The sequence below is a fragment of the Arctopsyche grandis genome, chromosome 6, assembly GCF_051622035.1.
Source record: "Arctopsyche grandis isolate Sample6627 chromosome 6, ASM5162203v2, whole genome shotgun sequence".
Taxonomy (NCBI): Eukaryota; Metazoa; Arthropoda; class Insecta; order Trichoptera; family Hydropsychidae; genus Arctopsyche; species Arctopsyche grandis.
In genome coordinates, this window is record NC_135360.1 from 3,036,499 (window position 1) to 3,060,631 (window position 24,133).

The following is a 24,133-nucleotide window of genomic DNA, read 5'->3' on the forward strand; positions in this document are numbered from 1 at the left end:
ATTGAAACTGGCTAGATCATATATGTACCAATATACGTATGTATATTGGTATATGATCTAGCCAGTGATTGGTATATGATTGAGTGACCTCAGGTTCTCCAATCATATTGATTCTGTGTGTTGCTCAGCTTCAAGGATGCTAGGGTTTGTTTTTCGCAATTCCCGGCATTTCTAAGGCTGTTGTACATTGTTGAGGCTACTTTTGTGTTTTATTAAAATAATAGAGAACAAAACCATAAATTTAGACAGTAAATACGTAAAATAATGTGTAAGGACTATAGACGAATACTTAGATTTTGCTCACGAAAATATTTCAACGTAACAACATCTTTTGTTGCCATATCTAAGGCTTCAAAAGTCTGAGTTTCATTATTTGCAGAATAAATTTTTCTGAATAAATTAAATAAAATTGGTCTGGCCTCTTTTAAAATGTTGTGCTTTGAGTCACAAAGGCAACTCCATACCGATTGCCCAATTTTGCATTGGGAAAACCGTCATTTAGAGATGTTCGTTCTGCATTACTGACATCCGTCATAAAATAGTAGGGAGAGCCTAATCCACCGAAGCCAAACTCGAGAAAATAATGCAGTATATTCCTCTGCTGTTTGCCCTTCGGAGATGAGAATGGCCAGAGAAGTAGAACCACCAGGACTCATGGTTAAGACACAGGTGATGCTGTGTCTTTGTGTGTCACAAGATGCCGTGATATCTACAATGACAATTTCTTTAGCACACGGCAAATTGTGAGCCCTTCTCATCAATGGAGTTATGACAACGATGGAAAAAGGCTCTACCTGTGTTTTGATGATGACACCCTTCTCTGCATAAGCTGCCATTTTCGCATCATCTTTCAACCTCTGAAAACATAAAAAAAATAATTACATATTTTGATAAGTGTTATTTTCACGAGCAGCAAGTAATAAGAAATAAAATATTAAAAACACCTCAATCAAAGCTGCCCCAGTAAGTCGGCTTGTCCCAAAGTTCATCTTTGACCAAGATTGGTACCAATGCTGGACGGTTCGGCACTTTGGGAACAATCTGGCATTCGCCAGATCTGCCTTCTCTTGGATCCGCAAATCCATAACTATTTTATGGTGAACGTAGGCCTCCATTGGGGTTTTGAAATTATTAAAATAATTCAAAAAGTCATTTTTAAGCGAAGACACTGGTTGTAAATATCCTAGTGCTTCTGCGGATTTTGTAGAGCGTGAATAATTCTTGAATATTTTTATAAGTTGTCTGTCGCTACTTTACTTTCTTCCCGCCCATCAGATAGTGCCTTAACATATCCGTCGTTTCACTCCATAAGCGCCCCATAGAATCTTTTGACTTTTTGTGAAAACTGTGGTGACATACATACGATATGCTAAAAGTATTCAATAAAATGTTGATACCAAAAGTTGAAGTCGGTATTTTATTTGAAACAATATTGAGATGGTCTTACCTGTTACTTTGAACCTTCTTGTTTTTTCGACATGTGCGTATAATCCCTTGAGTAGAGTTTACACTGGAAAATTTGAGGATCCAATCCTTACACTCGTCAATGTTGGTAATGGCTGCATATAATTTGAGGATTTTGCCGTCATTGCTTTCAACTATGTGGCAGTACTCTTTCGGGGAAGAGAAGCGACATTATGAAATTCCGAGGAAATTAATAATGTATATAATACACAACAAAACGTACGTGCAACTGAAGGGTTTCGTTAGCGATGAGGTGAGGGGACTAAGTCTTAGAACAAACGTGTGTCCTATGCGTTTCGATGCGTCCCCGTTTGACTTGCATGAAATCTGACAACCCTACTTTACCCCCCCAATGAGTACTCATATGTGTATTGAGTTCTCGTTTTCAACAGAATGATTTTCAACAAATGTCACATTCGGGTGGCTTTACCCCAGTACACACATTCATATGTGAACTGACGTGACTTCTTGAAAGGAACGATTTCAAACAAATGTTACATTTGTGTAACTTTACCCTAGTATAGGGCTGCCATAATGACCACTGACGGGGACAAAATTGCACCATCTTGTAACACAATACGTCTGTACCAAATCTAAAATAAATTAATATAGATTAATCGGCGGTTCAATTTAAAAAAACCAAATCTAACCTTACCTAAACATTTTATTTCATCCATTCTTCTATCGCCTTCACTCTTCCCTGACCTCGGTGACTTCATTATCATCGCTCTTCTTTGCCCAATCATACTTTTCCGATGTTTCCGTTGTTTGGAGCAGCTCTTTTTCCCCTTTTATATAATTATATATAGAATTCAATGCATGACAGTTTATAATTTAAAACATATTGAAATATGATTTTCACAGTGTCAATAGAAATCAAATTGTGCTCATCTGTCCACTGAGTTTTAATTAATGAGAACACACGTTGAACATACGCATTGTGCGGTGGTATGGCGAACAAGTATCGGCAAATTTTCAGTAGATTAGCACCACCTTCGGTCTCTTCAGTCTTTATGAAATAGTGTAACCATTTTTAATGCACATCTTTCGTTTTCCATTCTTCACGTTTTTATTTTCAATAAATGACTTCATATACATTACTTCCTCATAAATTGAATCCGTAAACAATATACCTCTTTCACTTAAATATGCAATAGTTTTATCAACATGTTCCCATTCAGGTACTTCATAGAGAAGCGTATCAATATTAGATATTATGTACGTACAATATTATCGGAAAATAATTTTTTTAATATGCTTAAATTTTAAATCGACCAGGACAAATGACTCTCAAACAGGGACACTAGATCTCAAAAACGGGACATGTCCCGGTGTATCGGAACGTATGGCACTCCTACCCTAGTATGAACATTCATGTGTACGCAGAGTTCAAATTTTCTAAGGAATGATTTTGAACAAATGTCACATTTGTATGGCTTTACCGCACCATGAATCCTCATATGTGCCCCGAGTTCATATTTTCTAAGGAATGACTTTGAACAAATGTCACATTTGTGTGGCTTTACCCCACTATGAGTACTCATATGTGCAGTGAGTTCTGATTTTCTAAGGAATGATTTTGAACAGCTGTCACATTTGTGTGGCTTTACCCCAGTATGAATATTCATATGTACGCTGAGTTGCGATTTTCTAAGGAATGATTTTGAACAAATGTCACATTTGTGTGGCTTTACCCCACTATGAATGTCCATGTGTTTACGAAGGCAATCCTTTGTAAGGAATGATCTTGAACAGATGTCACATTTGTGTGGCTTTACTCCACTATGAATACCCATATGTGCATTGAGTTCTGTTTTTCTATGGAATGATTTTGAACAAGCGTCACATTTGTGTGGCTTTACTCCAGTATGAATATTCATATGTATGCTGAATTCATGCTTTATATGGAATGATTTTGAACAAATATTACATTTGTGTGGCTTTACCACACTATGAATACCCATATGTGTAGTGAGTGCTGATTTTCTAAGGAATGATTTTGAACAAGCGTCACATTTGTGTGGCTTTACCCCAGTGTGAATATTCATATGTACGCTCAGTTCATACTTTCTACGGAATGATTTTGAACAAATGTTACATTTGTGTGGCTTTACCACACTATGAATACCCATATGTTCGCTGAGATCACGCTTTCTACGGTATGATTTTGAACAAATGTCACATTTGTATGGTTTTACCCCACTATGAATACCCATATGTGCAGTGAGTTCTGATTTTCTAAGGAATGATTTTGAACAAATGTCACATTTGTGTGGCTTTACCCCAATATGAATATTCATATGTACGCTGAGATCACACTTTCGACGGAAAGATTTTGAACAAATGTCACATACGTGTGGCTTTGCCCCATTATGAGTTCTCATGTGTGCAGTGAGCTGAGGTGTTGATATGAATGAATTGTTTTGTAAATCTATTTTATGTTCCGATTCAGAAAGTGTAGAGCACATCTTATCTAAAGCTTTTCGAAATGGTAATTCTTCCGGTAGAATGTATCTACTGGTATCTATTATTGCTGCCATATTATCTCCCGAAGAAAATTTTCGTCCGGGGGTCTAAAAAGTACACCGAACGTTATTCAAATTAACATGTGTAACATTTTAAGTTATGAATTTATTTTATCGATTAGAATCGTTCCAAGTCACTCGAATCCCATTAACTTACCTCGCCAACGTCTGGTGAATTTGATATGCTGGGTGGCAAATCAGCATCCAACTCCTCTTCCCATATTAAATCTTCCAGGAAAACTTCCTCCGGCTTGACTTTCAAAATCTTGTGTAATTCCACCCGCGAAGTTGTGTCACTCCGAAAACATGCGTTTCGAAAGCTGTCGAGCAATTCCAGATTGTGGACACAAGAAAGGCATATCATATCCGGCAGATGATCACCTTTCCTAACCTGCAAATGAGAAATTGACGATTACGAGGATTAGCGAATTAGCAATAGCAATGGTTGAAGTGAAACGTGACAAACCTGCAGCCGACAGCAGGTCCAAATACGTTGCGCCAAACGCGGTGGATGAGGGTCGTCATGGATGGAGACGAAAGATCCTGCTGCAGCAGAGCTGAGACAAAGCCTGCACTCCATCGTTACTTAAGCGGAAGAATCACAAACCCCTGGAGAGAGACATGGAATTGGTGCTGGATTTTAGGTAAATTCGCTAAATACAAGTTGGTCGAAGCGAGTAGCTCGAATAGCAGGTTTCCGAAGCACGAGTTTTTCGATTTACGTATTTTTCTTGGTTCAGTGATTATTACGCAAAAAGTGATCTCGCGCAAGTCACTAAAATCTCGATCCCGGAACATCTAGCACCAAAAACTCCATCAATCGAAAGCTAGTACTAACAAGAACTCGAGTGCCAGATTATCCGTGATCGAGTTTTTAGTGACTTGCGTGAGATCGCTTTTGGCGGAATAATCCGTTTACCATTTTTCTTATGTCAATTATCTAAGCCCGCTTTAAAGGTCAAGGAATTTGACCCTTAAAGCCCTCAACATGAAACCACCACCCCCCCAACGAATACGTCGGAGAACGAGACGGTTGTTCATGAACATCGCACATCACTGTTGTAATAAAAAAACCACACTGCACATAACCAAGTACAAAATTAACAACAACGCATGAACACATAAGAGATAAGAGATATAAAAAATTACCACTAACACGAAAACCATGTGAAATGCAAAGGAGGTATGTAATAAAGCGCGCATGCGTTAGGAAATTAGTCAATTGGCTGAAGGTTAATTATTACTAAAGCCCGGACCCAGAGGGTGCCGCGTATTGTTCAAATGTTGTAAATGCATTGTTATAGGTTTGCCGAACCTTTTTTACAAAGGATTTACAACAATGGAACAATGAGCGGCACCTTGGCTATCCTACCTCTAATTATTACGCTGACTGATAGGTCAATTCTAATGGAGTTGATTTACATTTGTAATTTATCAATGTATTATTTATATATCCGACGTATCGATGTGATCATATCGTTAGGGAAGTCAAGTATCTGGAACACCTGCTGACGGAGGATCTCTCTGATGACCGTGACATCGAAAGACAAAGAAGAGCTATTTGTGTAAATGTTAATATGCTGGCAAGACGGTTTTACCACTGCAGTGTAGAGGTTGAGACAATTATTTATGTCCTATTGTACTTGCCTCTATACTGGTGAATTACGGACCAGATACAAGTGGGAAAGTTGAAGTCGGTATTTTATTTGAAACAATATTGAGATGGTCTTACCTGTTACTTTGAACCTTCTTGTTTTTTCGACATGTGCGTATAATCCCTTGATTAGAGTTTAAACTGGAAAATTTGAGGATCCAATCCTTACACTCGTCAATGTTGGTAATGGCTGCATATAATTTGAGGATTTTGCCGTCATTGCTTTCAACTATGTGGCAGTACTCTTTCGGGGAAGAGAAGCGACATTATGAAAGTCCGCGGAAATTAATAATGTATATAATACACAGCAAAACGTACGTGCAACTGAAGGGTTTCGTTAGCGATGGTGAATTACGGACCAGATACAAGTGGGAGACGATGAGGAAGATAAAGGTACAATACAACAACTGCTACCGTCCTCTTTTCGGGCTACCTAGGAGCTGGAGCGCGTCGCAAATGTTTGTGGAAGGGCATGTGCCTCACTTTGAAGCCATTCTCAGGATGAGAGCGGCCTCTCTACGTCTTCGTATACTTTTATCGCCTAATTGTCTTCTTGCTGCTGCATCTTCTCATTTGCATTCTGTTCAGACTACTTGTCTGATGGTCGGCTTTCGTGGCCTTACGACCCACGATTTGGCCGATGTTTTTTGGTGCTGGCCACCCTCGTCAGCACACACTAGTTGTTCGCCAACGGTCGCCGCGTAAACATTGGGTGCTTACGTGGCCCGCGTCCTCGACACCGAGTCCCGTTCAGCTCGGCCTGTTCGGCAGACGATACTGGGAGTACACCTTCAGTATACGTCCGGTGAGAAGTGAGGAAGCCTGGTCTGTCTTCGTCCAGAAGGCAGAAAATTCAGACACGCTTGTTTTCTCTGTTTGCTCTATATAAATTCAACTTGCAAATATATTCATCATATACAGCTTTACGACCTGTTTTTTATTACATATAATATCCCGCCACTCTCCCGTATCACACTCACACCTACGCACACGGTACGAGAGCAGAGCAGCCAGAAGCAGAGACCAGACCACCGACGAAGAAGGAAGACACCGTAAGGAAACCAGCCCCGCCCACGCTTACCACGAGCTATCTCACAAACCGACGCAAGTGGCGTCTCGATTGAGAATCCCTGGCGTCCGTACACATTCTTCTTTGTATGTTCGATGGATGGAACTACTCCACCCACCGCCTTGAATAGACATTAAATTATTATTATTATTATTATTTATTATTAGTCATGTGGGTCTCGGGGGAACAGGGTAGTTCCTCCCCCACGAGTCAGGACCGAATATTTATATAAATATTTACTTATGTATTTATTTAGTTATTTTTTGTTTACTATTTTTCAATACTCTTTTTATTATCTATATATTATTTATATAGGCGTTGGGGATTGCACTATTCTCCCCATCGTCTGGAATAAAAGCTATTATTATTATTATTATTATTATATGAAAATTCAATCTCGATAATTTTGACGGTAATTGGATTATTAGGCACATTTCGGTGGTCACAAAGACAATATGAAAACCGCAAATGTAGAATATTTGGCACTCGAGTTTTCGTTAGTATGATAGTTATCGTTAGTATGATGGACTTTGCAGTTGCCAGATGTTATAGAGATTTTAGTGACTTTTGGGGGAGCGCTTTGTGACCAATGATCACCGAACCAATTTTGACTGATCTGAAATCAGAGTCGTTCACTGATAACACTGAGCAACAAAAAATCACGTTTTTGAGTGACCAGTGCGGAGACTACCCAATTTTTACTAAGTTTGACCCACTGAATTCGAATATGATAATGATTTTTGTTGGTTAGTGATCGTTTTCGAGATATGAGCGTTCAAAAAACCGCGCGATTTGTATAGTTTTTTGGCTTTTGCGGTCTTTAACACAAAATCTAGTATTGATGTGCTCAAAGTGAGTATTGAAATCAATAGTCAGATGTTTTTTTCTATTGATTGTGATTTTTAATGTTTTAAAATACTTATAATTGTCTAGCGAATTTTAAAAGTCAAAAATGTTTTTTTTGTGGATTTTTTCACAATTAAATAATAACCTTGTTTTCATATTTCATTAGACATTTTCTCTTAGAATTGTCTGTACTACTGGTCTGTATTGGTATATGAACGTGCCAATAGTTACATACACAAATATTATGATTTTGAAAATAGTTGTTATAAATATTTAGCTGCATTAAACATGAAGAAAAATTATATGAAATACGACGAAGTTCTGAAAATTGCCTCTGTTTTGAAAATACAAATTAATGAATATCGATTATATGACGAAATTAATATTATCAAACACCAAATTCATAATCTGCGTATTAATTATAACTTTCAAGCATGGAGCGGATTTGGGTGAAAATTTTTTAAAAAATAGTATTTTTGTAGAAAGAAATAGAAAGTTTTGTCCATCCCAATCAGCAATGCATTTGTTGAACGCATTTTTTCTATAATGTAATTCATTTATGATGTAATTCATTTCTGTTACATTCTATATAACAGAAATAGAATGTGCTTAAATTTAGTTAAGTTCGAACTGGCATTTCAGATTAATTTTAATATGAATTGCGAAAATTTTTTACACATTTTTAAAAGCCCCGGAACAGAAGTCGCTAATTAAATGTGCGCAAAGTGAAAAAAAAATATAAAAATAAAGTTTCTGTAAGACATAATTATTTTATTTTTTAATTCTTCTGTATGTCTAATATCCACAAAAAAATTATCTCCGGGTCAGCATCGGTACTATGTTGGCATTGGAAAATGTTGGTCCTTTACGTAAACGGCTTCTGGTTGTTCCGTAAACAGCTGCGTCTAAAGAGGGCGGGAGCTCCAGGAACTTTACAGCTACTACTGGGGCTCAACCACCGGTGATCCTCGGCTCTCGGGATGCAGAGAGACACGTCTGTGTCTGTTGAAAGTTGGATGAAGAGAGCTGGGGCAGGAGATGTGATCTCACGACTGCCTCAGGTGATGGTCTGGCCGTCTGGGACGAAGAAAAGCACTTCTGCTTACGCGCGCCCGGGAAGCTACGTCCGGGAAGACGAGGGGGTAAGATGCCAACCTAGCCATTGACATTGTTGCTAACTGAAGGGCCGACGAATAAGAGGTAGCGTTACAATGTGAAAATTATATATAGAATATTCGTTTGAAACAAAAAATGCCGAGAAAAAAGGTGCCGGAACGCCGTTACACCGCGTTACATAGGAAAAAAAGCCTAGCAAGTGGTCTATTTGGTCGGTCAGTGGAGGTGAAGAGAAAAGAGCCGAATTGCCGTATTCAGAAGGTCGCTTAAAAGTGAACTAAAGTTCGCTGTGTAAAGCTCTCTTTGGGGCAGAGTACGTGTGCCCCGTTCGTTTATATTCGAAAAATACACGACACCGATAACGTTTTTCAACATTTCAAACATATTTACATGTTTTTAAAATGATAGTTTTGTTCATTCAATGTTCATATGTAAATAAACATTATTTTTGTTTAATTTCGCAATATATTTTTTTTATTATTCGTACAATTAGTATTTTCTTCGTTCAACCTCACTGTACTCAAAATATATACATACATATATATAAATAGTTCTTTTTTTTTCATCACCTGTTTATAATGTCACGAGCCGCCCCTGATCGAGAGTATACTGTAACATTTTGCGTGATAGCGCCAAAGTAAGCGTGCGTAAAAATTAGGATTCGGTGATTATTCCGCAAAAGGCGGTCTCGCGTATATCACTAAAATATAGATCATAGAACATGTGGCACTCAAAAACTACATCAATCACGTATTGTACTAACGAAAGCCGCGTGCCAGATGTTCTGGAATCGAGATTTTAGTGACTTGCGCGAGATTGCTTTTTGCGGAATAATCTGTTTACCAAAAATTAATACTGCGCAAATCGTGGATTGGGTGTATTTCAAGGTTCGGTGATTACTGGTCACAAATTACTCGTCACAAAGTCACTAAAATCTCTTTAACGGAACATCTGGCAGCCGAAAAGTCCATCACACTAACGATAACTATCATAGTAACGAGAACTCAAGTGCCGAATATTGTTTATTCGCGATTTTCATGGCAAAAATTGTCTTTGTGAACACCCCAATGTGACGAATAGTCCAATTACCGTATTTCAATTTTGTTTTGGTTAACATTTATCCCAAGAATAGCTGGCAACCCTAGCGACAACGTTCAGTTGGTTTCGTTTGGTTGTCCGTGTATGTTATCCTGATGGAGTGTAGACTTTGCCTCATCTCTGCTCCAGCTGAGGCTCTCGTCTCCATCTATGGCGACCCTCATCCATCATATTTGGTGCAACGCATCTGGGCCTGCTGTCGTCTGCGGGCTAGTTACACTCAACCATCGCTATTGTTGTTAATTCATTAGTCCTCGTAACCGTCAATTCCTCACTCATTTGCAGGTTATTAAAGGTGACGAGCTGCCAGATGTGATATGCCGTTCGTGTGTCAACAACCTGGAATTGCTCGACAGCTTCCGAAACGCTTGTCTTCGGAATGACGAAAGGTCGAGGGTGAGATCAGACGAGTCTTTGAATGTCAAGCCGGAGGAAGTTTTGCTGGATGATTTATCATGGGAGGATGAGGCGACTACTAATTCGTCACCAAATACTTCCAGTCGGCCAGACGATGGCGAGGTAAGTGATGGAGTAAACGATTCCAAGCAAAATTCGTTTAACCCTTTGCCCGCGGCAATAAATATAGCGAACAAGCCCTGTACGCGGCAGCACCTTTTTCGCGAATTTGGCAATCGAGTTTTCGACCTTAAATACAGATTTTAATATTTACTCAAGTAACCAGATATGTTAATCAACACATAAAGTATTATTTTAAACAATAAAATACATAATATATCTCGTAGTTTTGGATTAATTGTCAAATAATCATTCTTCATAATTGTATGAAGACGTGACGTCACATAAACGAGGTTTCAGTATGGTTCCACAAAAAACTAATTTTGACTGGTATATATTCATTTTAAGCAAATTGAATAGATGGCATTCAAATCTCAGCAATATATTCAACCAATTTTGAACCTTAAAACAGTTGAAATAGGCGCATATAAGCCTCAAAATCCCGTGCAAAGTTCAGAAATTCTATGGAAGACAGCTGCGCTACAGACTAAAGCTACCATAGAAGACGGCCACGGGCAAACGGTTAATCTAAGTAATATAATTAAATTAACGTCTAATCAGACTTTAAAAATGTTACATTTATCAAATTGTACAATGTTTGGTTTGGTTTGTTTTGTTTTAGACACGTGGAGGAAAAATTACTTCGGACAATAACATGTCAAAAATAATAGACATCACTGACTTTCCAGCCGAAGAATTACCATCACGAAAAGCTTTAGATAAGTCGTGCTATACACGTTCTGAATTGGGCCATGAAATTAATTACCAAGACAAATCACATGCTCGTAAACCCACTCTTGTGATACAGAAATCATCCCGTACTCAAAGAAAGACGCATAACTGTGAAATTTGTCCAAAGGCATATAATAAGAAAAAATACCTCAGAGCACACATGCGTAGTCATACTGGGGAAAAGCCATACAAATGTGATATTTGTTCAAAATCATTGGTATACAAATCGAGCCTCGTTTCACACATGAAATATCATAGCGGGCTAAAGCCGCACAAGTGTGAGATTTGTTTGAAATCATTTGCTGTAAAATGTAACCTAATGCAACATATGATACACCACTCTGGAGAAAAACCGTTCAAATGCGATACTTGCTCAAAATCATTCAAGACGAAATCTTACCTCGATAAACATAAGATGATTCATAGTGGGATAAAACCACATCAATGTGATATTTGTTTAAGATCATTCACGTTCAAATTCGCCCTTAGGAATCACATGCAAATCCACCCTGGGGAAAAACTGTTCGTGTGTGATATTTGTACAAAATCATTCCTGACAAAATCCATCCTTGTTAAACATATGACGATTCATAGCGGGGTGAAGCCACATAAATGTGACATTTGTTCAAAATCGTTTATTTGGAAACGACATCTGAAAGCACACATGAACATTCATACTGGGGCGAATCCACACAAATGTGACGTTTGTTCAAAATCATTCAGTACAAAATCTTACCTCACAGTCCATATGAGACAACACTCCGGAAACAAACCGTTCCAATGTAACATTTGCTCAAAATCATTTGCTTGCAATTCTTACCTGGTCACGCACAGGAGTATTCATAGTGGGATGAAGCCGCATAAGTGTGACGATTGTTCAAAATCGTTTACTCGAAAATCTACACTCAGGAGACATGTGAGATACCACTCGGGTGAGAAACCTTTCGAATGTGATGTTTGTTCAAAACTATTCACATACAAATCTGACCTCGGTCAACACATGATTATGCATTGTGAAGTGAATCCGTTCAAATGTGAAATTTGTTCCAAAACGTTCTCACGCAGATCTAACTTCGTTTCGCACATGAAACATCACACTGGAATAAAGCCACACGAGTGTGACGTTTGTTCGAAATCATTCCTTAGAAAATATGAACTCAGTGCACATATGAGTATTCACACTGGGGTAAAGCTACACAAATGTCATATTTGTCCGAAATCATTCGTCACCAAATCTCATCTTGTTGTACACACCGTATCTCACTCTGGGGTTAAGCCACACAAGTGTGATATTTGTTTGAAATCATTTACTCAAAGATCTTCCCTCACGAGACATGTGAGACGCCATTCTGAAAAAAAACCTTGAGTGCTGACGTCTTTTCTGTCAAAAGCCCGCCACATTTCCAACTAGAATTATTTAGAAATCCAATAGAAAGCAGGTATAATAAAAATTGTAGCTAATACAAAAACAAACCCTAGATAACTAACGCCGAGGATTTCAAGTTTTTATAAAGGTGTGTAATAATAATAGAAGGGCCCTTACGAATAAATAATTGTTGTCGATATACGCTACAACGCACGAAATACAATTGAATCAATTTACTTATAAAAATGTATCCCATGTCTAAAATTATTTAGGAATGTCTATGGAGAATCGTCACTTGACAACAATATAACGCCTAAATCCACTTGTATTATTATTACATTTCTTTTGGTTTAGACTCTAATATATCTTGTAACAATATAAAATAAACAAAATAAGTCTATTAATAAATGTATTTTTCGAAAACTAGTTCCATGTTCTTCATTGTCGTTAAAATGTAATGTTCACAATCTAAAATACTCGGCAGTTAGAGATTTCCATCGGGAAATTCTGCTATGGTTATAAATTCAGAAATTCCAATGTAAACCAGTCTTTATATCCGTTGAAAAATGAATGACACGGAATATGTTCAATGCTACTTGGAAAGGCTTAACGGGTAGTTTGTACATGCTCAAAATACAACGCCTTTCGGCGTTTTCCAGGCCCATGGACTTGTTGGCAAAACGCCGATTGGCGTTGGTCAGCATTCAAAGGGTTAATGTGATATTTATTTGAAAGTTTGACCTTGGTGTATACTTGATTGTTCATAGTGGGATAAAACAGAGACTACCAAACCTGCTTGAAAAAATCTCACTAATGAAAAATCACACAGAGCTAGCTCGTGGCGTGTGCGGAGTTTTTGGCACAAACAGGCGCCCAAAATATTTCGAACAATGTTATAAATTTTTCGATACATAAAAATTATCTCAAACCGTCACGTGTTCGACTTACATGAGAATAACGATTTTAAAATACTAGTGCAAATAACGATACTCTAACTTTGATTAGAATATAATGCTCCAAATAGAAATAGAAGATGAAATTGCCCAATATCTCAATATTGATGTTTTGCGGACAAATTTAAAGCCAGTAATAACCAAAATACCAAGCAATAAAATAATATGCAGGCGAATTTATTTTACCAAAAGTTGAAAACTTTCTATAATTTTACAAATTTACAAAACATTTACATTGTGTTAGTTTCATATTTTTCATTTATTTTGTATTGTTTTTTTTTTTTGTCTATTTGAATAATTTTTTTTAGTTCTCAAAATTCTTACGCGCCTTGCGTATCGGCGCAAAAATCTAAAATTTTAACATTTCAGTTGTTGATACAACCATCTCTCGCAAATTTGAATTTATAACATCTCGAATTCGCTGATATTATAAAATGCTACCAACTCTGTAAAATGTATGTGTAAAAGCGTCCAGTCTCGCAAATGCATACATGAGTTTTGATTTTTCAACGCTAGATTTCACAGATACTCTTACTAGACAAGGAATACACTAGCTAGGAAATTCATACACTTTCTGCTGTACACCAGTCAATTTTCTGATCAAAGTTTGACAGATAAGCTGGTTCGACATTACTTTTTCAATGAATTTTATGCTTAAGAATGGAGCCGATTATTGGATTGATACGAAATAGACAATAATTAACAAAATTCTATCTGCTGTATAAGCTTACAGTAAGAGTGTAAAGCTCAAATCAGTATACACTGACTAGTAAGTGTATGCATCATCAAAATCACCCAGTAATAGTAACATATGTACGGTTCGGTGATTACTGGTCACAAATTACTCGTCACAAAGTCACTAAAATCTCTATAACGGAACATCTGGCAGCCGAAAAGTCCATCATACTAACGATAACTATCATAGTAACGAGAACTTGAGTGCCAAATATTGTGTATTCGCGATTTTCATGGCAAAAATTGTCTTTGTGACCACCCCAATGTGACGAATAGTCCAATTACCCATATGTACATTGTGGTAACATATGATTCATTATATTTCTGCATTATGTTGGCAGTGTTTAAACTGTGACGTATGTCGAATCGAAACAATTATTATACTGCAGAGAGCGTTACTTACACGCTCACACACACAGACAGATTAAGGCAATTATATAATAAATAACATAATTTCGAAATGAGATTTTGGTGCCACTTTAGTATGCGGTCTCACTGTCTCAGTTCTCGCGTGTGACAGTGAGACTGAATAAGTCCAACCCTAACCTAACCTGATCCTTAAATAAATAGGTGTTGGCTGCTAAGGGGTGACCGTCACCGCACCGAATGTTAAAAAGTCGAAAATGTTCGTTTACCATGAATACAATGAAAAACAGTTAGTATATATATATCAGTGGCGTGCGGTAAAAGTCTCTCTCCCCCCCGTCGTACATCCTCACTTAATTTGCGCAAGCAGGATACAACAGGAACAAGAGGAACAGGCTTTTCCTCCCGTATCCTGCGCGCGCACATTAAACAAGGCTGTTTGACAATAAGTAAAAAGAGAGATAATTTCACCACATGCCACTCATATATATTATATATACATAGTACCGTTTACCATGCACCCTTTTTTTTTTTTGATCTTTCGACTTAAGATCTTTGCCTTCCGATATTTGCTTTTTCGGGCTTTTCACTTTCGGTCCCGTGAGGTTAGGTTTGCCAGATGGTATCCAAAAGGAGGACATGTCCTCCTTTTCCATGTTTTGTCCTCCCTTACCTACTGTAAGTCCTCCTTTTTGCTAAACATCGGGCGGGACTGGCGGGAGGCGAAAAAGGGTGTAGAGATTGACGATGTTAAGCTACACGATCAATTTTGTAACTTGATTTCATTTCTTAAATCAAAATCAGATGAAGATGAAGCATATTATGATTTGAAGTTGCACGAGCATTGGACAATCTACTTCAAAAGTGTTAAAAACATTGAATGTTTCTCAGAACTGCTCAAGATCTGCGAGTTTTATTTTTGTATAAGCGCACATAACGCAAACGTGGAAAGAGTTTTTTCACTGATTAATACTCAGTGGAGCAAAGAGAGGAATTGACTAAGTGTGCACTCAGAAGTGAAGATGTGAAGATTTTTATAATTATTTGTTAAAAAACCAAGAACTTCTTTCCAAAATTGGCAGCTCAGCTAAATATGATTAAAATAATATAAAAAATTCGTTTAATTTCTGAATGTCCTCCCTTTTTACAGAAAATCCTCCTTTTTAGACCCATCTGCCCTCCTTTATCAAATTATCATCTGGCAACCCTACGTGAGGTAGACCCGCTGCTAAGATGTTTTTTTTGTGAAAATATTGATGAAATAAGACTTAAATAAGAGGCAAACTTTTTCCTGAATTGTAATCGTAAGTGAAACGTGCAGGAGGTATGTAAAAAAAGATATCTTAACAGCCAACACCTATTTATTTAAGGGTCGGGTTAGGTTAGGTTAAATTAGGGTTGGGCCTATAAAAAAAATTATAAACAGGTCGTTGGTACGATACAAAATAAAAATAGTCGAATGCGATTCAAAGGTAGATCGCATGCTAAGGTAGACCGCATACTAAAGTGGAACCGAATTTTTTTTTGTCATAATCTTTAGGTGAGACCTGGGTCTGAGGTGGCAACCCTATTTGTAATATAAAAAAAATAAATTATTTAACACTATGCAAAAGCAAAACCCAAATTGTTTTAGCCTTCATGCATCAAATATGTACACCATAAAATTTTTAAAATTGACATAATTAGTCAACTCAGCACGAATGTCTTCATTAATTGATCGCAAAGAACTCACTAACATATGTACATATATGCCACTTCAAGCTTGGTTAATTTAAATTACGACTGTAATATCTGATTATATTACAGTCGTAATTCAAATAATATCTGGTTAATACTATTAACTTATTTGATGTATGTAATGCGTTCATTAGGTGTATGCAGACATACATATGTACTTTGTGTATACACATGTACGTATGCCTTTAATATATATTCATAATTAAATAAAATAAAACAATATAACAATTATTGAATGTTTTTATTGAATTTATCTTTAAAATTCTGTTTGGTATAATAATTTTTCTGAATTAAAATATGCTCTCCAACAAATAAGTATGCACTTATTCGTTATACGGGCGCACCCGCGAATGGTTCTCATCTCGTGTTCAACCTCATCTCGTGCTCGCGCCAAAGAGGCCTCAGCTTATACAACAGCCAATAAGATCATTGACCAATGATCTCTATGTGTGGAGAGAGGTAATTGGACTATTCGTCACATTGCGGTGGTCACAAACACAATGTTTGCCATGAAAATCGCGAATACACAATATTTGGCACTCAAGTTCTCGTTAGTATGATGGACTTTTCGGCTGCGAGATGTTCCGTTATAGAGATTTTAGTGATTTTGTGACCAGTAATCACCGAACCGCAGAGAGTACCCCAATGGGTATAAAAATGCGGCGCCTTTGGAGCGTGGTTCATTCAGACCTGGCGACGGGTGAACAACAACGAACTACCTCTACTACTTCCGTCTTTCATTCCAATCTCAGAAACCCCTCTACACATCCACGCTACAATACGTATGTATGTGAAATTCTACAATTTACTACAGATACTACAACTTCTCACCACAAATGGATACGGTGGATCTTTGCGTATATCAACCTGCTTTTTAAATGTTATAATGATTTTATATGAAGGGTAATTAATTATAAGAGTCATAAAGTGATTTCTATTGATTAAATAAAATATATTTTAATTAAAAATAATAAAAGACAAGTCAGTTGGCTTAGTTCTATATTATACAGGTATTATTTTGATTAAATATAAAAATTATTTATTTGTATCAATTAAAATAGCGTCTCAAAGTCGGTTCGGTGGATTACTAGTCAAATGTGAACCGGTCACAGGACAACCGGTCGCTCTAGATCGGTCACACGTGATCACCCGTCACACCCTAAAATCGGTCAACCAGTTTTCTCGTGACCGATTTTAGGGTGTGACCAGTTTTCTCTTGTGATCACGTGTGACCGGTTGTCCTGTGACTGGTTCACATATGACTAGTAGTGGTCTCCGTGACGGGCCGGAATGTGAAATTACCGAAAACGCAAATATCGGAAGGCAAAGATCGAAAATCGAAAGATCTTAAGTCGAAAGATCAAAAAAAAAGGGTGCATGGTAAACGGTACATACTCACTTAATTTGCGCGTGCAGGATACAACAGGAACAAGAGAAACAGGCTTTTCCTCCTGTATTAATGTGCGCGCGCAGAATACGGGAGGAAAAGCCTGTTCCTCTTGTTCCTGTTGTATCCTGTTCGCGCAAATTTAGTGAGTATGTACCGTTTACCATGCACCCTTGTTTTTTGATCTTTCGACTTAAGATCTTTCGATTTTCGATCTTTGCCTTGCGATATTTGCGTTTTCGGTAATTTCACATTCCAGCCCGTGAGGTAGACCCAGTATGAATACGCATGTGCTGACTGAGGGAAATGTTAGTAGTGAATGATTTTAAACAAATATCACATTTATGTGGCTTGTCTACGGGATGAGTGTTCAAATGCCTTGAAAGTTCAGATTTAAAGGTGAATGATCTTAAACAAAAGTCACATTTGTGTGGCTTTACCCCAGTATGAATATTCATATGTGTTCTGAGGTAACGTTTAGTAGTAAACGATTTTGAGCAGATGTCACATTTGTGTAGATTTACCCTATGAGTACTAGTATGTATATTTAGGTCAGATTTTGTCTTGAACGATTTTAAACAAGCATCGCATTTGAACGGCTTTTCTCCACAGCGGTATCTCATATGTCGCATAAGGCTAGCTTTGTTAGAAAATGAATTTAAACAAATGTCACATTTGTGCAGCTTTTCCCCAGTATGATTATGCATGTGCTCATTTAGGCAAAATTGTCTAGAAAATGATTTTAAACAAATATTACATTTGTGTGGCTTCATCCCAGTATGAATATACATGTGCTCAGTTAGGAAGAATTTTCTAGAAAATGATTTTAAACAAATATCACATTTGTGTTGCTCTACCCTACTATGAGTAATAATATGAATAATTAGGTCAGATTTTGCCATGAATGATTCTAAACAAATATCACATTTGAACGGTTTTTCTTCACAGTGGCATCTCATATGTTGCTTAAGGTCGAATTTCGTAGAAAATGACTTTGAACAAATGTCGCATTTGTGTAGCATTTGTGTCGCAGTATGAACACTCATATGTGCATTGAGACGTTGTTTCCTATTAAATGCCTTTGAACAAATGTCACATTTGTGCAGCTTTCTTCGAGTACGAGATATTTTCTGTAACACAAGATTGTGTTCAGGAATCAATGACTTTTCTTGGAAATCAGTTTTATGATGCAATTCAGAATGTGTAGAGCACTTCTTATCTAGAGCTTTTCGTAATGGCAATTCTTCCGCTGGAATGTCAACGGTGTCTATTATTTCCCCCATGTCTGAAGTAATTTTTCCTCCACATGCCTACAAAATAAACCAAACGTTATATAATTTAATAAATGTTATAATTTTAAAGTCTGATTAGATGTTAATTTGTTATTTTGACTAAACGAGTTTTGCTTGGAATCGTTTTAACCCTTTGCCTGCGTCAATAAATATAGCGAACAAGCCCTGTACGCGGCACCTTTTTCGCGAATTTTGCAATCAAGTTTTCGACCTTAAATACAGATTTTAATATTTACTCAAGTAACCAGATATGTTAATTAACACATAAAATATTATTTTAAACAATAAAATACATAATATATCTCGCAGTTTTGGCTTAATTGTCAAATAATCATTCTTCATACAATTGAGACGTATGGTCGCCATTGTTCAACAGACGTGACGTCACATAAACGAGGTTTCAGTATGGTTCCACAAAAAACTAATTTTGACTGGTATATATTCATTTCAAGCAAATTGAATAGATGGCATTCAACTCTCAGTAATATATTCAACCAATTTTGAATCCTAAAACAGTTGAAATAGGCGCATATAAGCCTCAAAATCCCGTGCAAAGCTCAGAAATTCTATGGAAGACAGCCGTACTGCTACAGACTTGTCGCCCAAAGCTTCCATTGAAGACGGCCGCGGGCAAACGGTTAATGTACTATTATTCCATTCACTTACCACGCCATCGTCTGGACGACTGGAAGTATTTGGTGAAAAATTAGTACACGACTCATCCTCCCATGTTAAATCATCTAGCAAAACTTCCTCCGTCTTGATATCTAAAGACCCGTCTGATCTCATTCTCGACGATTCGTCATTCCGAAGACAAGCCTTTCGAAATCTGTCGAGCAAGTCCAGATTGTTGACACACGAATCGCATATCATATCTGGCAGATTGTCGTCTTTCCTAACCTGCAGATGAGAAAGGTATTGACGATTGCAGGGACTAACGAATTGACAATAGTAATGGTTGAAGTGTAAATTACCTGCAACTGACAGCAGGTCCAAATACGTTGCACCAAATGCGGCAGATGAGGATCATCATGGATGGAGACGAGAGCCTCTGGTGGAGCACAGCTGAGGCAAAGTCTGCACTCCATCGGAATCTTCCAACAACCGGAAAAATCCAACTGAATTGCTCGTTTTTTGACATTTGATGGCGAGTACCAACTCCACCACCGACTATGAGATCCCTCTTTGAGAACTTTATTTTATTTACATACTTTTCAAAAAAAATATTAGTAATTAATAAATTTGGTAAAATTATAATCAAATAGTAGTGATTTAAAAATAATCAATATCGTTTTCAAATAGACAACAACTGAGCGATTCTACAAGTCACAAATGTGCTAAGTATAAATTTGTATCGTTGTATAAAGCGAGTCGCTAGTTTATTCACATGTGACATCCTTCAAACGCAACTAAATAACAATTTATTAATAGTATCTAAAAGTTTAGATCTACGATTCAATTGTATTTGTATTAATACTGTTGCGTAGGGGTGGGAGGAGGATCCAAGTAAAAGGCCAAAGTCGTGTCACGGCATTTATAGATGATTAAGGAGATACACGCACTGGCATCGATATCAAGAGTGTCTTCATATCGCCTAAGTACCGCCTTATAACGGATCGGTCGCTCAGGGCATCTTCGACGTCCGGTTACTTCCCTATAGGTTTAGGCATGTACCCGAATATGTATTCCCACGACACTCAGTCCCACGGTATCGGTCACTTCTGAGAAGGGACCAATAGCGGCCAATTCGGTGGCCATTGTTTAGCCTACATGCACTTAGTCTAGAGATACTCCTTGAAACCAATTATAACGGTTGCAGTGTTAGGGATGCGCCTCGGCCTAGCCCGATTGCACTTTACCGACGGCTCTTTTTAGTATACGCTACAATACGTTATATAATTTTGAAACGTTTTGTATTATTTTATGAAAAAAGACGGGGGGGGGGGGAAGCACCAAGATAAGGTTTTTGAAAATGGAGGCCAAGTAGCAATAAATTTGGAAGCCCCTGGTCTAGACAGATCCAAAATCCGACCAGATTATAAACTAAGAGAAAAATACCCTCCTTAAGTAAAAATATGTGAATACGCTTAATAAAATAACTAGTACTATTTCTATCTTGACATGATTTAACACACACTTCTGAAGCAGAAGGGGTGCGACATGGTAAATAATATATATATTTATCATGGTATTTACCTCAGGAATCGAATTCATACTCGATAATTTGGATCGGTGATTACTAGTCATATGTGAACCGGTCGCTCTAGATCGGTCACACGTGATCACCCGTCACACTAAAACTGGTCACACCCGAAAATTGGTCACGAGAAAACTGGTCACACCCGAAAATTGGTTGCGACAAAACTGACCACACTTAAAAATTGGTCGAATTTTTGGGTGTGACGTTTGACCGATGTAGAGCAACCGGTTGTCCTGTGACTGGTTCACATATGACTAGTAGTCGGTTTACCCGATAATTTATCGAGTTCATCCTCGATGACATATATAATATAAAGACGGTGGGACTAAATAAAAATACAAATAGTAAACTTTTTTGTTTTATTTAAAACAATAGCATGAGAATAAAATTATGGAGGATGAACGAATGAGACGACTGGCATGTTAATGCACGTGTTTATTATATGACAGCTGAAGACAGAGTGAGTAATGGCTCTCCGAACCCAGCCGGGTTGGTCCCCACTCGCAGGAAGGCAACCAAACTCGACCATGTCGTATAAGCGAGCCGCCACAAAATCATAAATTAAATACAAAAAGATATACATATACAAGAATAGATACATTAATATAAAATAAAATCAGAAAATTTTCAAAGAAAAAGTATTGTAATATATTATGTATCACATATTGTAAATTCTAAAACATACTTAAATTAAATTAAACACAAAAATAAAGAATATAATCACCTACATACATGGCAATCTATATGATGGTGATTTTGGGACACCAAATTTTATTTAACTATGGGATTAGCCAATTTTAATTAATTTATTCAAGAAAATATATAATGCAAGAAATGGAACATTGTTAAAAAAGTCAAATTCGATAACTAATAATTTTAAGATATGTATAAACCCTACAATGCTGTATCACTAATTGATTCAATTTGCACTGACATGGAGATGTGGCGGCTCGCTTATACGACATGGTCGAGTTTGGTTGCCTTCCTGCGAGTGGGAACCAACTCGGCTGGGTTCGGAGAGCTACTACTCACTCTGTCTTCAGCTGTCATATAATAAACACGTGCATTAACATGCCAGTCGTCTCATTCGTTCATCCTCCATACTGGTGACCCCCGACATCGAGCCACGCAGCCTCGATCAATTTCAACATGCCGTTCATTCCTGCCTCGCCGCGCCCCCATCGCCATCAACACAGCACGCCGCGGCCCGCGGGTGACAATAAACGAGCAGACACGGCTACCTACCTACCTACCTACCTACCGACGTCCAGCCACAACGTCGATGACAGGTGCTTTAAAAAAATGGGGGAGCGAATGAGACGACGATCTTGACAGCTGGATGTGGAGTCATGCGCGATCCACTACACATAGAACGGTCATCCAGCACCACAAGACATACACCACCTCAGCACCATCATCATCATCATCATCAAGGCCCCGTCCGTCCCCACGAGCGTCGTCACGCCGAGACGGGCGGTAGCGCTACAACACCTCCACGAGCCACAACGACTCACAGTCCAGCTCGGAGTATCATCAACCACATCGATGCCCCTGCCGCCCCCGCCGCCCCACCAACCGACATCAGCCTCGGAAGAGCGGCGCCGCCGCAGCATCGCATCGCATCGGCGCGACCATCGGACCACCCACCGTCCTGCTCGCGACGTCACCGCCCTCGAATCTACCGACCATTCAGGGCGGTACACCTATGTACACAGCGGATGACCCACGTCAACAATTTTTTTTCTCCCCACGTAATAATTTTTTCTCTTTGTGTAACAATAATTTTTTTTCTATTGTAAAATTTGTTTCTTTGTAATTTTGGTATCGCTGATGCTGGGGGGGGAGTGATGTGGCGGCTCGCTTATACGACATGGTCGAGTTTGGTTGCCTTCCTGCGAGTGGGAACCAACTCGGCTGGGTTCGGAGAGCTACTACTCACTCTGTCTTCAGCTGTCATATAATAAACACGTGCATTAACATGCCAGTCGTCTCATTCGTTCATCCTCCATAGAGACATATTATGTAGACAAATACTTGAATTTTGTTCACGGAAGAATAGATATGAGCAATCTTCATTTAAAGTTTGGGATTAAAAAAGCTGGCTTTTTAAATAAAGACACGAATGTCATAATGGATGATGATTATTATGAAGTACCGAGTGAAGCAGTAGTTGGAAAAACGTATAAGGTCGATTTAGCACTTGGATATTGTACATGTGAAAAAGAGCAATTTGGCGATGTTGTAACACGAGACTAGTGTATAATAATTATTATATTTAAAGAAAAACGAAGAAAATGTTTTTGATAAAGAATACTATACATGTACATATATAGTTCAATTACCCTTACTAATTAAACGCTAACAATACGAAGTAACTTAAATAAACTGGCAGCGAATCCGAAATAATTAAATAAAAATATGGGTGGGTGCATAAAATACTTAGATACATTTGTACGAAAATTATAATGTGATAACTATTTCAAGAATTGCAATTGTGTTAAATAATTTTAAAATAAATACTTCACAATGGCTACATAATTAAAGTATGTACATACATACATTCATCAATAATATAAACTGTAAAATATCGATTACTTCAAAATTTGATAAGAAATAATTAAAAGAATAAATTTCAAAAGTTATTCAATAAAATAGGCATACAAAAATGACAATATAAATAAAATTAGAGATAAAATACAAAAACATGCTAATATATAATATAAATTATTCATGTAAAAGATGAAATCGAAATTGTTTTTGTTGAAATCAGATGTAATTCTGCAAAGCAAATTTGGCTTATTTTTTTTATTTATTTTATTTTTTATTTTTTACATATATACCAGGAAGGCATTACAGGTAAATCCCAATACGCCTTCCTGGCCAATTACAAATACAAATAATGTGATAATATCATTAATATCAAAAGTGTAATAATTATTTCATAATTATAAAAAAAGTTTTTTAAAAACACACATACCTCTTCTATAATTTGTATATAAAATTATTATTTTGAACACCAATAATTTTTTTTTGCTACCGGCATCTATGTATACAATTAATGTCTACCAAACGTCACC

At 37.5% G+C, this 24,133-nt stretch overlaps 3 protein-coding genes and 1 long non-coding RNA gene across 4 annotated transcripts in view; 1 reads left to right on the forward strand and 3 right to left on the reverse strand.

Moving 5' to 3' along the window:
* Window positions 1-23,039, reverse strand: part of LOC143913589 (uncharacterized) — a 459,558-nt gene extending 436,519 nt beyond the window's left edge. Inside the window, exon 1 of the long non-coding RNA XR_013260741.1 lies at window positions 22,253-23,039. This is a non-coding gene — a long non-coding RNA (uncharacterized LOC143913589). The remainder of the gene's footprint in view (window positions 1-22,252) is intronic.
* Window positions 1-24,133, reverse strand: part of LOC143913567 (uncharacterized) — a 781,442-nt gene that overhangs the window by 638,745 nt on the left and 118,564 nt on the right. The window lies entirely within an intron of this gene.
* LOC143913521 (uncharacterized) lies at window positions 1,234-5,069 on the reverse strand. Its single transcript, XM_077433367.1, has 4 exons — window positions 4,456-5,069; window positions 4,147-4,380; window positions 1,448-4,037; window positions 1,234-1,369 (listed from the first exon to the last, which is right to left on the reverse strand). Exons 1-3 carry the CDS (start codon window positions 4,567-4,569, stop codon window positions 2,775-2,777), a joined length of 1,611 nt encoding a protein of 536 aa, XP_077289493.1. The 5' UTR covers window positions 4,570-5,069; the 3' UTR covers window positions 1,234-1,369; window positions 1,448-2,774.
* On the forward strand, window positions 9,647-15,530 carry LOC143913495 (uncharacterized). The gene is made up of 3 exons (XM_077433333.1): window positions 9,647-9,981; window positions 10,058-10,291; window positions 10,911-15,530. Exons 1-3 carry the CDS (start codon window positions 9,868-9,870, stop codon window positions 12,384-12,386), a joined length of 1,824 nt encoding a protein of 607 aa, XP_077289459.1. The 5' UTR covers window positions 9,647-9,867; the 3' UTR covers window positions 12,387-15,530.